The sequence below is a fragment of the Podarcis muralis genome, chromosome 8 (genome assembly GCF_964188315.1).
Source record: "Podarcis muralis chromosome 8, rPodMur119.hap1.1, whole genome shotgun sequence".
Lineage (NCBI taxonomy): Eukaryota > Metazoa > Chordata > Lepidosauria > Squamata > Lacertidae > Podarcis > Podarcis muralis.
Genome location: NC_135662.1, coordinates 48,697,822 through 48,715,216, shown reverse-complemented (window position 1 = coordinate 48,715,216; position 17,395 = coordinate 48,697,822). Strand labels below are relative to the sequence as shown.

The following is a 17,395-nucleotide window of genomic DNA, read 5'->3' as shown; positions in this document are numbered from 1 at the left end:
GACACACATACCTCTCCCCCTTTTTGCTGCATATATTTCAGCTTCTGCTGTCTTCCAAGGATGGGAAACCTGAGATCTTGCTCTGGTGCCACCATCCCTGACCATTGGTCTTGCTGGCAACATTTGGAAGACCACAGGTTTCCCCATCCCTGTTTTAGTACTTAGAATTTATATTGTGTTGGAAAATCTTCTTAAAGATCCATTGTAATATTGGAATGGAAGAATATGAGACTAGGTTGGCCGCCTCATAGCTGCCTAAGGGGTACTTCTCACTCAGCAGTTGCCAAAGAAATTTCTGTGCATAATGCATTACTCTCCATTAAAATACCTGCTTCTAGGTTGTAATCACACCACCAGCATTTCTATATGCACTAAGTCTAATAACCTTCTCTGCTAGAATTCTCTGTCACTTCTATGCAGTAATAAACTCATTGGAAGTCTGAGGTAATGAATATCAATGTTAAAAAAATGTCACAGGACATTGTCAGATGTGTGCGCAGTTGACATTTTGTAAGCTTTTACAACAGGATCTCACTGTAATGACAGCAGATGTTTAGCAACTTAATTTACCATCACAGCTAGGTCAAAATGAATTTAGGCAACATTTAAAATAGCTCCCATAAGGTTTGGAGTTAAAGGAGTTTCCTTGGCACTACCTACTTTTATATCAGGATCTCCTCTCTTTTGTGGGAAATGTAACGTGTTAAAAATCAGAGCTATGTAACACGTATCTTCATACCACACTGCTATAGTGAACAGTCTTTTTAATTCCTTAGGATGCTGCTTAGGGAACCTGCTCATCATTTTCCTTGCTGCCCTTTTCTCAAGACTTTTCTGATTAGAAGAAATGATTCTACTAAATTATTTAGTTCAGCCTATGAAAGAAGCTCTAATTATTTGCTGCTTAAAAGATAAGCTACATAAGTGCCTGGGTGATTAATGCTGACATGCCATAGTGGAAAGCTGCAGTCTATGTGAATAAATAATGTGCGCTTTTGCTTCCTTGGCCTTAAGCTTAATAATTCAGGAATAATGTCACATTATTTTTTCCTATTACAGTCTAATAACTTTGACCTTTGAGATGGCAACAGCTGGTGGGTCAGTTCTTCACACCAAGAATTCAGAAAATCAGGCTGTACATGTGGCAAGTTGGCAATGATATCTGAGGTCACAACTGCATTTTCTTCAGCAGCTGTGATCAAAGAAAGGCCTGCCAGCTCTTGGCATTTTGAATCACACTGCACTATACATTTAAAGCAGTATCATACCACTTTTTTAATAGTAGTAGTAGTAGTAGTAGTAATATATTATATTATAACAACATGAAACAAAAACCATTATATCCAGGCAACCTTGCTTCTCATGCAGAAAAAGTAAACAAATGAAACAAAAACAAAAAAGACAAGAAGCTGACAGATGAAGAGGGTGGAGTGACAACATAACAGAAACTCTATAGTACCATGAATAAATTAAAATAAGAAATAACATTATTTACACATTCATTCCAGAACTGTAAAAGCAAGGCCCACCTCTCAATGAATTTGTTTTCTTATTATGTATTTCATTGCTTTCATAGGGAAGCTTTCTCATTAAGATAGTTTGGCAAGTTTTCCATAACCAGCCAGTTATGGTAGGATCTTTATTTCTATATTTTTGTGCAATACATTTGTCTCACTGTTGTTAGCAGTGTAGTAACCAGGCATAAATCAGTATTAATGACTTCTGAATGAACTATCAAAAGGAGAGTTATTTAGGGTTTGTTGGGAGATCATAGCCTGTACAAGAGATTTCCAGTTGAACAGCAGCCCAAAATGATTATTATCTGCAAAACTTCTGTTGTATGTGAAAATGCTCAATCTTCATACACATCACACACAGCCACAACAACCCAACAACATCTAACTATTATCTACATCAGGTTTGTAAAGAGAAAATAAAAATAAAACTTATTGGAGGTGAAAAATGATATAACAAAAAAGCAAAGGGAAGTATCATACTGAAAACCTACACCAGTCTATTTATTTGTTTCTATCTAAGCTTCTGCTCAGTCCTTCAGTTTGTAATTCGCCAGCACAATTGCACCCAATGGACATCAAGCTTTCATAAAGCTGAGACAGAAGTTACCTTAAATCTTTTGCAGAACATATCAATGTTGCAGAACATATCAATCATATTAACAAAGAAAATATATTTGTTGAAACAGAAAAATAACACTGTCATAATTAAAACGTGAAAGCCCACATGCTTTTAAAGATCTTGGGCGACATATTTGATACTGTTGTGCTCAAGGATTTGACCGCAGGGAACATAACGTTACATTAATGTGGGTTTCAGATCTTTTGAAGCGCTTTCCTTATGCATTTGGCTCCCTCTCTTCTTTTCTTTTCTGGCTCCTTGGGTTCAGCCAGCCTCTTGTATCAGTCCTTCCTGCAGTTATGTAAGCAGTTTACTTGACAACCCATGGCAAGCTGCTTATCCTGACACACCTTACTATTTCAGGATGGCTAAGGACTAATCCGATGGCTTGGCTGTGTGCACTGATTTCAGAGAGCAAACATCGCTTCTGGGAGTCATTAACTAGTTATGTGTGCCTAGTTATGTGTGACTCTTTCTCTCGTTTTCTCTCTTTTTCTCTCTCTTAAGGAAGATTGATTATGAATATTCAAAGAAGCCCTAGGCTGCACTCCTTATAATCTGTTTTCCCATTTGTATCTTTCTATATAGGAAAAAGAGAGCTTATGTTTCTGGGGTATCAGCTTCATCTTTTTTTAACCTGAGGAAATAAAGAAATGAAATTACATCTCCTGGCCCAATGCATTGGAGTTAATTGGAGAGGAGTGATTACACCACTGCAACTAGTTATTTCTCTTTAATCTGATTGACTATTTATTTAACAAAACGTATACACCTCAACTGTATCAAAACCTCCAGCAGATAACAATATCTATCAAAAGGACTGCACTATCCAAGGAGCTTATTTCATAATTCTCATCTGAGGCAGAATTATCAAATTACTACTGAAATTCACCAGCTGAATCAACCCGTTTCTTTTGAGATTTGAGTTTGAAAAGACTGGAAATATCTAATGGAATCGATCCTTTCTCACTTATCAAACCATTTGAGACATCTCTGGCTGTAAGATTAACAAAGTTTTGCAGTACACATTGAGATACTACTGTATTGCTGATTGGGAAGATAATGTACAGCATTATTCCTTGAACTCAAAAAATTAAAAGAAATGTTGGTATCACAATTAAAGAATTATATGTGTGCCTATTCACAAAAAAAGACACAGAAACTGTAAGTTAGGGCACCTCTCTTAGCTTCTGCACCAACTTAGCACTAAAGATGATCTATAGTCTTATTGTGTTTCCTTGCAACGAAGCCTCTATACACCACATTTCCCCTTTGTCTTTCAGCCCCCATCGTCTTCCTCTTTAGGCCCCACTTTAGGCCCCACTGTCCCTAACAATTAAAAAATGTGGAATACTTGACTAGGGTGCCAAGAGGCACTGAAGGGCAAATATTCAGGAGGCCCCTTTTAAGTGCTCAGAAGTTCTGATGTGGCCTCTGGGAATGCAATAGGAGGCACAGTTGAAAAATGGCTCAAGATCACACAGCCCTAGTCATCCTTGCGTTGCCCTAACTGCCCATAAATGCTTTCAGAGCAAAGATACTTGTAAGAAAAGCAAACGTCTGCCAATTCTTACCTGGTATGATACAAGAATGTGTTAAATCTGGCTTTTAAGTCTGGCTTTTAAATTTTGTCTGTTTTGATAGATGGTATCAGCATATGCTCATGATCAAACACTAAATATCAAAGGAAACATAAAAAAAGAAACTGCCACCCTAGTGAACTAGATTTTTTCTTTCTTTTGCAAACAGCAAAGAACACTCCCAACATAGTTCTTCATACTCTACAAGTTCAGCTTTTTTTTGGGGGGGGGGGAGTTGTACATGTCCATTTGTTCATATTCAAATTCTTCTATATTGTTAAGGATGTTTGCTAGCATTCATGTAATAGATGGGAAACAGGTTTAGGAATATCAAGCTTCAAACAAACTCCAGCATTTTGTAAATACTGAGGAATTTATTTCCACACCACATGGTCTCAAACAGACTCTTAAAACAAGGCCAGTTACAATTTAGTATGCCCAGAGTTCTCAGTGCTTTCCCTCAAACAAGGGAAGTTTTCAATAAACACTGTACATAGTCAGTTGAACTGTTTGAACAATTATTTAAAAATCTTTTTTTGTACAATCAATGCAAGAATACCAACATTAAAAGTACAGTACAGATAAATTCACAACAATATAACAGGGAAAGAAATTGAGACACGGATGTGACAGTGAGAGTACAGTAGCAGTGTGTACATGCACTAAAGTGCTAGGAACCTAATGACATGCAAATCTTTTGTGTGTGTATGTATCGTACAGCTCACTTCATTAAGACTGTCTGAGGTTCCCCCCCCGCCCTTTTCTAAACATTTCATTCCATATTCCCTGCATCCCCCTCTAGTTTATTTAAGACAACTCTAGTCAACTAGTTCAATGGCTTTTTCACTACTTAAAAGTTACTGCTTCAGACATGCTAAAGCACCTCTATGAATTTTCTTTTTCAAACTGATAACCAACATAATTAACTTAAAATTCTAATTTAAAAAAAAAAAAAAAAAAGAGAACCAGAACAAAACCCAAACCTTAACGGTGCAAATATAACAGAAGGCAGTCAGTAGTCAGAGAGCGGGAAAGAGAGAACACATTCAGTTTCCCTTGAAACATAATTCATGTTTTATTTAAAACCTTATCTTTATCTGCATATCTTTTAGATCCTAATATACTGTGTGTAGAAAAGATGGAGGCAAAAATAGTTTTCTGAGCTATGAAAAAAATAAGTTATTACAGGCACATTAACTGTTTCATTCTAGAAACATCTGTTTCTCAGGTACACAAAGCAGCTGCATTCTAGAACATTCTTTAACCTCTGCAACTTGAGCTCTCCTCACTGACAGAGACTGGCCATGGTAATGGTGCTACTATGCAAAAGACAGTGAATTATTCTGTGATAATTCATGCAGGCTTGCATCACTGGTTTGGGTTCTCCAACGGCAGTTCCATGCTTCCATATTCCTCCCCAGTTAACTGAGATAGTGAGGCAGTAGGGGAATGTGAGGCCCATCGGGAAGGTGGGCGTCGATTCGCTGGTCTCTCTGGTCGGGAGAAGCAGGATTCTAAGGATGGAGCAAGTGCGGAACAAGGTAGTTCCTTTTTTGTGAAAAAATGAAGAGGAACAAAATTACCAATTTATATATCACACAATGAAAGAAAGCTAAATCCAAAATCTAAGCATATGTAATTTGGCAAGGAAACCAAAGCAGCAAAAAACACATTTTTGTAGACAGCTCTTAAATTCTTGACTTTTGTCTGTAACCAATGAAGCAAAATATGAAAGGATGAGGCAAGCAGTTTAAGTGAACTGATGTATCTGACCAACATTCACTGACTAGAATTTTGGAAGAAAATAACTGAGATGGCAACTAGAGGAGGCCCAAACAGAGTCCTGCCAGTCTCCTATAATACAAGGCTGGAGGGGGGGGGAGACGAATTTCCAACCCACCCCATTTTTAATACCAGTTTTATCCCAGTGAGGTTTACTTCTGATATTGGAGTCACCTCAAAGGTTACTTAACAACAACAAAGTGCACCCAGGAAGAAGACTGGTTGAATAGGGGAGATTTCTAACACCTCATCTTGTCTACTCATGCTGCTATTCAAATTGCACCTTCCCAATGAGCTAGAGAGATTTGGACCTGATTCTACACAAAATTCTCTTGCTGTCACATGCAGTCTGGCTCAAAATGTTCACATTCAGGAGAAGTCTACTGTTTAAATATGTTCATAATTATAAACACTGCCTGTAGGCATAACTAAAATACTTGATGTGAGGCAGTTCCATCGTGTGACGTGCCCCCAAGTATCTTTAATACGTTTTCAGTGACGCTGGATGTTACATTTGCTAGTGAGAGGACAATTGGTCAGGTTTGTTCAAGTAACATTCTCTATAAAATTATGATATAATCATCAACTGAAGAACTCTCAGAATAGAAAGCATGATTTCCTCTCAGTGTACTTGGATTTAAAAATAATTTGGACCAAAAAGCAATGGTAGGCAATTGCTAAACAATATTACTGACTTAAAACTGACCTTTATAACTGAACTGAAAGTAGTAAAACAGACAAGCAGCTCCAGCTAACACCGGTCACTGATATCTATTTACTTGAAGTAAAAAAATGAAAATCATCCCCCAACCTCTGGCTCCACAGTTCTTAATTGGAGCACCCCTCCCCCTTTTGTAATTGCAAAAAGAGATCGATCAATCCAAGTAGAAGGAAAGAGTGCCACTTTTAGAAATCAGTCACATGAGGTACTACTTCAGGATGCTTCAAGGCCTTGTCAGCCTTGGCCACAGCCCAAATCAATCTGCAACCCAGGACTACTGAAGGAGAAAAGTTAAAGACCAGAAAAGTAAACTTAATGCAAGGCCTGGTTGCATTTGGAGTACACAGCCTTTAACCGTGATGTTTCACACTGACAGTTTATTTATATTTTAGGACTGATGATGGCAGCTAGTAATTACAGACTTTCCTACAGAATGGAGAATTTTGCGTACAATTTGTACAGAGGTGTAAACTTGCCAAAGCACATAATCAGGTTTCCACTGTGTACCTTTAAGAATTTAAAAACAAAAAGTGCTAAGATTATCAACACATAGAAGAAAAAGGTCCACAATGAGGGTGTAAATCACTAAACAGGTGAGAGAGTGATATGTAAGCTATACAAAAATCCAAATCAAAATGTACCCTGGCAGTATACAAAGCTGGAAGTTATATACCACATAGTAAGAGTTATGGAATAAGTTACTGACTAAGAGCCAAAGACACATGTTAAATGGAGTGAGAGATTTACCACACCATGCTATAAAAATGGAACAAAGGCAGTAAAAGACAGGAGGATGCTGAGCCTGGTAACATGATATAAAGCAGACATTGACAGTTAAGTATTTTGCTCCACAATCCCTAGTCATGTAACTCAGAAGTAAGTCCCACAGAATTCAGGGGGGACTTACTCTCAGGTAATTGTGTACAGGATGGTTGCTTCAGAAAAGCAAGGGCAGAAGAGACAGAAACAGACTGAAACAGGATGCACAAAACACAATGTCATGGAATGAAGAGAGGTTGCACTCGTGTTACTGTCTTCAAGCTACCCTTGAAAAAGCCCTTTCCCTATGGAAGGAAAGGACCACAACACTTTATGGGGGAGAGTGCTTTGAAACTGAATAAAGAGGTGGTATACATTGGATACATATTCTGTATGTATCGGGCCTCTAGCAAGTGCCGAATCTCTTTAGCTCCAGCGCTAGAGACAAAATGTTACCCTTCAAGATCCCATTAAATTGAGAATTCCTAGCATTTTAAATCAGTAATAGAGCTTTTGTACTGGAAAGCTATCAAGAAACATCCAGTAATAAGGTGAAGAATACATTCATGCCAATTGGAAAGAAATTATAAGTCTCCACCTTGTTAAAATATGGTACAATACTAAAACCATGCCCAGCGTCTACCATAAGAAAAGATGGACTGAGACTATGTTTTTCTAGATGTAATTATATGCGCAGCTCAGTTGAAATTTGGTTACTCTGACTTATTCTTGCTAAATACATGGCCACATTTATTAATTTATTTCAATGATGTTACTCCTATTTCAGACAACTTTCCATCGCAGCTTTAAGAGAAAGGCAGAATTAGGCCTACATTTATTTCTGAACTCCAATATGTAGAACACACCATTTATAGCTGCTTTCAGTGAATAAAGGACTGGCAGGTTTTGTTTTGCCATACATGGTTATGTTTAAGTCTACTGCTTAGAGTGTCTATAATATGAGACGGGATAAGTAAGATGCTTCAGTGCAACCACTTACTAGTAATGGACAGCACTGGCCTGGTTCACACATAATCCTAAATGCAAATATGCCTCAGTGTGAACAAGCAAATGGGCAGACCCTCAGAGTGGAGATCACAACTGCTTGGCTCCTCTCTAGCTGTTTTGTTGCTGTGCAAAGCTAATCTGTGGTTTGAATAAAACCAGACTTTCTGTTGTTGCTTGGTCAAAGCAATGCAATTTACGCAAGCAACAACATTTCAACATTTGTCCCGTTTCCATTTGCTTCTTTCACAACATATTTCATTCCACAGGGGAAGCCCACCTTTCTCCCACAGTTGCTATGCTATGCCTTTGGCAGGCGTAATAGCAAGTGGCTTGAACTGACCCAGTAATCTATCTTGCTCTTCCTATATGCTTTGTTATTTTGAAGTGTTGCATGCTTATTTAGGTCGCAATGCTAAATGTCTTTACTAGGGTAAAACTCCCACTGAAGTTAATGAGATGATGAACTCAGTGAGATATAAAAATGCATAGGATTGTGCCGATACTCAATTTGTGTCTCTTTTTTTCTTTTTCTTAAAGCAGGACCCATTTTAAAACAGACGAAAAGCTGTGAGGGGAAAAACTCATGCCATCATCCCTTCCAGCCAATCAGTGCTGCGCACAGCCAACTTTTGCTGCAAACACAAAGAATGGTTTTTCATGTGCTTGTTCCTGAGGAAAAGTCTGCATGTCTTGAACATGTAATGAATGTGCACTCCCAGAAGCCCTGCCTCTCAAACTATGTATGTTCAAATACATCTGTAGGACAGACTTGTTCAGTGAGGCAACCATCTCACCTTGCGAAGCTTTCTTCCCCTTTCCTTTCCATCTGAGAGAAAAGGAATGACTCACCGTGCAATGAAAACTTTTGCAATGACAAAGCTATCATGCTGCAATGGCAAATTCCCTATTTATGAAAGTCTGAATGCACCATTAGTCTCGAAACTAGGTATGTAGAGATTCTTTCCATTTTACTCCCAGCCTTCTGTGGGGCTTTTACTGACCTTGTCCTGTGGATTGGTCTTCAGCTGCCACAGCACAAGCAATGGAGCATGTTGCTGCATCTAAAGCATGACCCTAACAAGGCAGCTGCCTCTGCCCTATTTATCTGGAAACTGAAGAATTATATTAACAGGTGAAATAAATGATGGAGAACGACAGAACAAGTAAAAATACCTTCCAAACTGCACTGTGGCCATTGTGGGCGGAATCCTATAGCTAGCAAAGCTGCGTTAAAACTAATTTGGTTCAACTTAGTTCCATGGAATGGACCTGGTTGAAGAGGAAACATGCTGGTTTGAGAGTGTTCATGACAGTGACTAATGAATAATATTTGGTGGGAAATGTTTTAGAAGACAGAGCTATGACTCAAAAGCTTCATTCTCTATTTGGAATCCACTGTCAGCTCATGCCAGTGACAGGGAATGCTGCTGTTTCTTCGGTTTATACTTCTACACCAAGTAAAAGTTGTTGTTGTTTTAAGTAAAGAATTTTGGAAACAAAGGTAGAAAGGACTTACAGCAGTGAGGCAGGCAGGGTTAGGGTCCCCAGGGGGCAGTTAGTAAGACAGTTTGGTTCTGGACATAGACAGACAGAGGGGAAAAAAGAGAGGAAGTAGGTTGGAAAGAATATTTAAACCAGAGAAATGTAGTCAGCATTGAAGAGCTCTCCATATTTCACTGCTAACATTTATTATGCCACAGCCATAACTGGAGAGGCTATGTGAAAGATGCAGTAAACTGCTAACATCACACTGAGAAAATGAGAGACACCCCCAATTTTTAGCATTGTCTTTACATGAGGGTATGGCATTAAAGACTATATCTGATTGGTAAGCATGTATTCCACTTGTTCCAAATGTATTCCAAAGTCCGAATAAGTTTTGAAATTACAAAGCTTCTGTCTATTTTTTTTTAAAGGCAAGGAATGGGTTCATATAGCAAGAATCGGAAAGACTGGGTGACAAATCACATCTAGTGGATATGAATTTGCTGTTTTGTCTTTGCCTTTAAGGAAGGGGAGGAAAAGCAGAAGCAAAAAAAGAGAAAGCATTCTGATGCCATCTGTTCTAGCGCTGGAAACTTGTCAGCAGAGAGGGCAGTATGCAGCAAGGGCCACGCAGTTAGGAACAGAATATGAAGCATGACACAGCACAGCAGCTAGAGTAGTTCTCTTGCCAAATAATGTGGCCTGCTGGACTTTCTTCAGGAACTCTTCTCTTTCCCAGCTTCTTGAATAACAGAACTATGGCGAATGTATGCAAAGTTCTTGGCAGCTCAAGGAAAAACCAGACATTTTGTTTTTTGTGTGACCTAAAGGAGTTTCGTGTATATTGATGCCATGACTTCCTAATCAGATAGACGTTTGGCAGAGGTAGGGTCAGGGCAGATGTAGAGGGCATTTCGAAAACAGCATTTTGAAGATACAAACTTATCATATTGCCCTGGGACAGAGCAATATATATTTACATATATGAAAACCACCAGTGTGTATTTAACATGTGTATACATAATACACATATTCATGTGAATGCACACAAATATTCTATATTTTAGCAAGTATCACAGAAAGCATCCTAAATGGAAAATTTGAAGAAAACAATTGTAAGAAGCACAAATGAAATAGCAACAAGCTTCTAACTGGCATTCCATGCGGGTATTCAAAAATCAGTGATGCATTATTCCTGCAGAGCAGAAATAAATTATTCTTTCAGTATGAGCAGATTGGCTAATTTGGAACAGATTTGTAAGGCACTCCCACTGCCAGAATCAAGAAAGGAGCAATACTGACAGGATGCTTTACTTCACATGGCATGCCATTTTAAGTTCAGCCCAGCCACCAAACGAGCAAAAATGCATTTGGTAATCTGAATAGAAGCCATTAGCAAGTAACTTCCTAAACTGACTTGCTCTAAGTGATCATTCCATAAACTTTTCATCGTGCTATCACATTTTAAACGTCCATCCTTTGGACTTGAGCCTTTCAAAGTTCACCATCCCACATATTTGTGGAGCATTACTCAGAGTGCTTCTAGAAAAGCATTTGCTGTGGGAGTGGTTCTCTTCCTGCATACAACATTTTTGCAGTGTCCCCGCAATGTCACCGCCATAAAAATGCCAGCCTGTATCCTCACTCCCCAAATTAATTTGGATTTACCCTTTTTGAGGAAAATCCAGTAAGTTTTAAAAATAATAATTGTTTACAACGCATTTACAATATTAAGACCTGTCTGGAAGCATCCTCAACGAGACTTGTATCTTTTTGTGGAACTATGGAAGTGAGTTCAAACAACATCCAAGCAACGGACGTCAGTTCCTGTGAAGTAATTGCCATTGTGAAAAGATGATATAACAAGAGTAGTAACATACCACACAATGGCAATATTTCTTTTTCCCTGTATGTGACATTTGGTTATAAAAGTTGCCCACACAACATGTTTGCCTTTATGTAACACTTCTTAATTATTACTTTATGTTAAGAAATTATACAATGTGTATATTTAAGGTTAACTTCAGTTACTAGTTTTGGAAATTGTAGTGCAATTCTATACATGCCTACTTAGAGTTCAGTGGAGCTTACTCCCAAGTAGGTAGGTACAGGATTGCAGTCTTAATGCCACAACTGGTACAGTGAACCAACTTCAAATGGTCATTACAATGAAGATCTATTTAAATAGCATATTCACACATTTTTTTAAAAAAAGAATATAAAATATTTAGAATGCAAATGCAAATACCGCACTTATTCAAGAATAACAAGAGTTACCATGACACCCCCCTAAGTGAATTCATTGCTGAGCTGGAATTTAAACCTAGACCCAAGCCAACTTCTATCCATAAGACCATACTTGATCAGCAATAAACATTTCCTAATCATCTTTATACATAATTTTCACATAGGAGAAAAACCATACAACCTTGGGTGAAAATCACATGTCTATTGTGCTGCTCTGCTTTCAAATACATGTAATCCAAGACGCAACTCTCACATAGTTTTCAAACATGATGGCACAGGTGAACTATCCAGAAAAATATCAACATCTGGAGCAGCTCAAAAAGCAATACAGCAATGTTGCAGGATACTTATGAAGATTGTAGAATACCTAGGGGTTCAAAGATGTAGTAGGAAGATATTTGCCGGGATGCATTATGGACAGTGTATCCTTCTGTAAATCTTCTAAGACCAAAGAAAGAGGCCCTGCTAAATGTTTCCTCCATCCAAAAAGTAAATTTGTTGTAGTCAGTAGCTTCCAAAGCTGTGTCTGGAATTCATTGCTAGCTGACCTCAAGAGTGCTACCACCTTCCAGACTTTCAGAAAGGCTCTGAAAACCTATTTGTCTCAGGAGGCTTTGGATCACAAAACTGGCTAGTTTCAAAGCAATTGTGCATGGATATTCGAGTGTGGCAAATAGTGCCTTTTGTGTATATGAAATCTCCAATTCCTAAAACAAACTTGCTGTGTTCTACTGCATTCAGCAGAACTTACTTTTGATAAATAATCTTGCTTAAGATTGTACTGACATACATTAAAAATTGTCATGGTGTTACTGTATGAAATACAAGTTAATTAATATTTATATTATACCGCATATGAAAACTACTGTGTTATCTTTCAAATATATTACAATGAAACACTCCTTGATATGATCATCTTATGGCTGGATCCATCATCATGGTGCATTCATTTAAAGACCCATTGCTACTTATATCTCTATTAAATACAAATGCCACGTCCCCCCCACAAATGTGTGTGAAGCGTAGAAAAGTGTTGCATTAAAGTTCTTCCAAAATGCAGTCTCAAAGAAGCATAAATTATACAGTCAATTCCCTTTTGCTTAAAAATGTTTGCACATTTATATTTTAATCAACATTCATCATCTAAAAAGGTTTACTATACAAGGATAAAACTCATTACCTCAATGGACCCTGGTTCAACTTTGTTTATTTCTCCTGTGCTGTTCTCATTGCTAAGACTGGGAGGGCTGTATGAAGCTAGCCTCTTCTCCTCCTTTAAGGCATGCTCCATAAGTTTCTTGTTGAGAATTCTGGCAGCATTTTCTGTAAGAGTATATCCCGGAGGAGCTGATAAGTCCTGCCTGATACTTGTCGTTTCAGCTCCTTCATCCTTTTGTAGCTCTGTGCCAAAACGGAGGGGACTGGGTGACCTACCACGGATACTTGTGCACATGTCTTGCATAGGACCCAGTTCTGACCTGGGTTCTGCTGACCTTGATCGGCTGCTGGACCTGGAGCATTTTTGGAGGGTGTCATGAACCACAGGGGTATGGTCAATGATATTGAATAAACTGGAGAGGCCATCATTGATAGTAGTATGAACTGGACTCTCCCTTGTGGTGGTTGATCTGGCCCAAGCAGATTCACTGAACCCTTTCTGAGGTGTGCTTGGTAATGTCCTGTTATTTGGCTGATCAGATTTGGAAAAGGCTTTCTTCTGTAATTTTGGGGAGCCATATTTGGGAGAACAACATGTGCGTTCAAATTTGGCCTGGACCTTTTCAATAGCAGGTGCCACCTGCCTGCTCCTTAAGCTTCTTGATGGTGATGAGACAGGTGTAGTACCCCCCTTTGGTGTCAGACACCTGTGTGGACTGCTTGTGATACTACGCAAAGTTTCTGTCTGTAAGCCCACACTGATAGTTTGAGTGGTCTGTGTGCCCGTAGTTCTCAACCCATTAGTCTGACAAGCTGTGTCTTTGAACTGAAGCTCTGTCGAATTTGAGCGTATTGCATTTCTGACAGAATAAGCTACCTCTTTCATGTCATCACTCATGTTTTTGGACATCTCCAGGCTGTGCAAGGAGGACGCAAAACCTAAAGTAGTGCAAATAGGACGTTCAATAGGATGAATACCACTTTCCAGGAAATCGTTGTGGTGTTTGGAGAGGTCAGAAGACCATCGCCCAAACACTTCTGAAGAAGCACCTTTTGTCTCGCCCCCATTTCCCTTAACTTTGGTCATAGGGAACAAAAAGTCTGGTTCTGATTGACTTTTCCCTTCATTGCTAGCTACCACTGAGGTTTCAAACCTGCGAACAACTGGTGGACTATGAAAGACCTTAACTCCCATTTTTTCTGCAACAACATGACTCCTCAGTGGTTGTTTCTGGCAGTGCTCAGGGCTGGTCATGGTATTAGTTGTCATAGTAACACTGGTGGTGAGGTACCATGAAGGTGGTTGGAATGGATCTGGAACTGAATTATTGATTGCCTTCCCAATCTCTGTCCTCTCTGCCCAAGTATCTCCAGGTCTTTCGACAGCTCCACCATTTTTTCTGGTAGTGTTGTAATCCCAAGTTTTGTTGAATTCCTCAATGTATTTCAGATCATCAGGAGACAGAGGAGGTGTTATCTCCTCCTTGCTGCTGGAAGAAGGCAGAGTCTTTTCAGGAAGAAAAGGAGAAATGTCCATCAAACGCTTGAACTCTGACATAGAGGAGACAGACATTGCCCTGAAGAAGGAAGCACATAGCATCAAATTAACAAAATTGACAGGAAGTCTGTATTGAATTTGTTATATCATTTAGGGTGGTAGTAACCATATAGTGTAAACATTCTTATTTAAAGCAACTTTAACAAAGTGAAGTTAACCATCTAGTTTAAGTAACCATACACATACCATACCACCTGCCAATATCACTATTTTAAAGAAAATGCAATCTGCTTTGTTTTCACTTTATATTTGAATCTCTGTGCTGTTTTGTCCTACACTTAACCACAGCTATTGATGGGTAAACTGAGGAAGAAACTAAATGGCATGCAATATATTAACAAAGGGATTCAAAAAATAAGAAGTCATCACTAAGGGGGGAAATCACATGTGTGACACCTCTCCATAATATTATGTTACAGAATAGTAAGGAGTTTTATTCACAGTAAAATTCTAGAACTGAATCTCTGGTATCTAGTTTTAAGATCTTGAAACCAATTTAGGGTGAGTGTGTTAATATAATTCATGTAATTCATTTTGTGCTATGTTTCACCCCACTTTACTCACCTTTGAAGATTTCCCTTGTGCATTTCTTCTTCCTGAAAGTAAAAAAAACTGTTAATTTTGAGCTTGCATATATGCCTATATTGGGCGCCTGTGGGCTGTATTTGCATTAACTTTATTCAATATATCAAATTCTTGAAAACCCTTTGAAGCGCATATCTGACCTCCCCCATGCTTCCAATATTTGGATAATTAAGAAGGATTTTTTTCTTTATATGCATCTGTGTAAAGTATTCCCAGTTGAACTGACTAGTATAAACAAATAACCCTCACACTGCTAAGACCAGACACACAGATTAATTATCTCTCAATAGAGCACAACTTTTTTTAGTTCTAATGATTATAAAGACAACTAGTACATATCTCGTATTATATTTGCATGTCTGAAGCTGCTTTTCTGTGCTGCTCTCTTTGATATTAGTGACCTTGCAGTGCTGAGATCAGATAAAATCTACTTTTTGACATTATTTCATTATAAATTTACTAGATACCGATAATTAACATCAACTGAAACTCATTATACTATTGCTGTTAAATGTGTGGGCAGACCATTACATTAATCATATGGGGAATACCATAACGATTCCTCACAACATGCAGTGTAGGAACAACCTCCCCCAGTCATAATTTTTATGCCCAGCTTTTAAAAACTTCTATTTTATGGAAAGAGCTTGTTCTACAATTTAAAAAGTTAAATGTTTAGAGTCCTATTAAAAGGACACAAATGATAAACAATGGCAAAAAATGGAAGTTCTCCATAACCAATTCTAATTTTAATAGCCTAGATCAGGGAACACAGTCCCCCACCAAACCTCTCCTTATCCATGGTAGGAATGTGAGATTGTGGCATCTATATCACAATATATGTAGGGCTGACATTCTGGCACCTGAGGTGGACCTCAAAATGGTGCCAGGGAAGAAGCATGTGAGGGAAGAGATACATCAGAAACAAGGCGGGTGGGGGGGGGGGAGAAAGATCAACATCAGCATCGGCTGCCCCGGTAGATCCTGCTGCCTGAGGTAGTCTCCTCAACTTGCCTCATGGGTGCATTGGCCCTGGCTATATGCAGCATAATGTTTGAATAGAGTCACTGCAAGAAAGATCCAATGTGCATCTGGCTAAATCATACAGTCAACTCCCAGAATGAACTGATTCACCAGAAGGCCCTATATAAACAGCAGTGGAAAGCACCCTTTGACAAAATAGCAGGGATGTGGGATTACAACTGAGCTGACAATACAAAGAGCAATGGACGCACCTCGTTTGCACAAGTTAAGAACCTTTCTCGTTCCAGTTTCTGAGGCTGCCGTTCATCAGAATCATCCGGAGAATCAAGGGACAGTGTTTCCAGAAAGAGGTTTTCTGTGGCAGTGCACCTGTCACTTTCCTTCAGTTTCGACAGTGATTGATCTTCAAATTGCATGGTGTCTGAATCAGAGTAGGATCTTGACCCCATTGGGTGAGGCACTTGATTTGAAAATGAATGAAGGCTAGTTTCTTTTGAGTCACAAAGAATGTTGTCTCCTCTTTGTGGATTTGCTTTCTGAAGCTGAGAAAGAAATTAATCATACATCAACTGAATACAGAGCTTTCACACTAGTTGTCTGCTTATTTCATCTTATATTACTTTAGCTATAGATATAGATATATATGAAACTTAAATATAATATTGATGTTTTCAAATAAAAAGGTAGAAAGATTGATTATTTCCATAAAATCGTTTTAACTCAGATGTTTCAGAAAAAGGCAGTTCCTAGTTTGTGTTTCTGATGGTAAGAGCACGCTTACATGGAAACTTCTTGTTCAATGTCTTAGGCTTCAATCCTAAATACATTTAATAGGACAAAATGGGATTTACTTTCATGTAAACATGCACAGGATTGCCCTGTTAGGCTGCATTCAAATGGCAGTATCCTCCAGCTGCTTTAGTGCTATACTTAGGAGGGGAAAGAAATATCAGAGAAGGTTCCAACTTGTCTGTACCATCTGTTCTCACCCTAATATTTTTATTTGGACTAACACAGATCAGTGCAACAACTAGTACAGTGCCTGTGTGGATTATAGGTGTCAGGCACAATTATTTAGCTCATGCTGGGAAGAGTAGAAAGCTGTTGGGGAGACAGGCACCACATTAAGTGGGATTTTAGCATCTTTCCACCTGGTAGACCCTGCTATCAGCACTTAAAATTGTGAACTTCCCCTGTCTGCTGTGCATGGGGTGAATCTGTGGTCAACACAGACACAGGAAGACTTGCAGGGGTGGCATATGCTGAATCACATTTGAATTCTATCACTAGTCTCCAATATATGCACACGTTCAAGGATTTGGCAATGAACTGTCTGTGTGTACATAAATATACTAGAACAGCAAAAGGTTCCTCTTCATAATTAAACAGCAA

General features: G+C 38.6%; 1 protein-coding gene across 1 annotated transcript in view; it reads right to left on the bottom strand.

Moving 5' to 3' along the window:
* Window positions 1-4,070: 4,070 nt before the first annotated feature.
* MTCL1 (microtubule crosslinking factor 1) overlaps window positions 4,071-17,395 on the bottom strand; it is a 95,117-nt gene continuing 81,792 nt past the window's right edge. Inside the window, 5 exon segments of the mRNA XM_028737314.2 lie at window positions 4,071-5,086; window positions 5,088-5,264; window positions 12,899-14,453; window positions 14,999-15,030; window positions 16,255-16,545. Of these exon segments, the coding sequence (XP_028593147.2) occupies window positions 5,036-5,086; window positions 5,088-5,264; window positions 12,899-14,453; window positions 14,999-15,030; window positions 16,255-16,545 (2,106 nt within the window). The 3' untranslated portion in view covers window positions 4,071-5,035.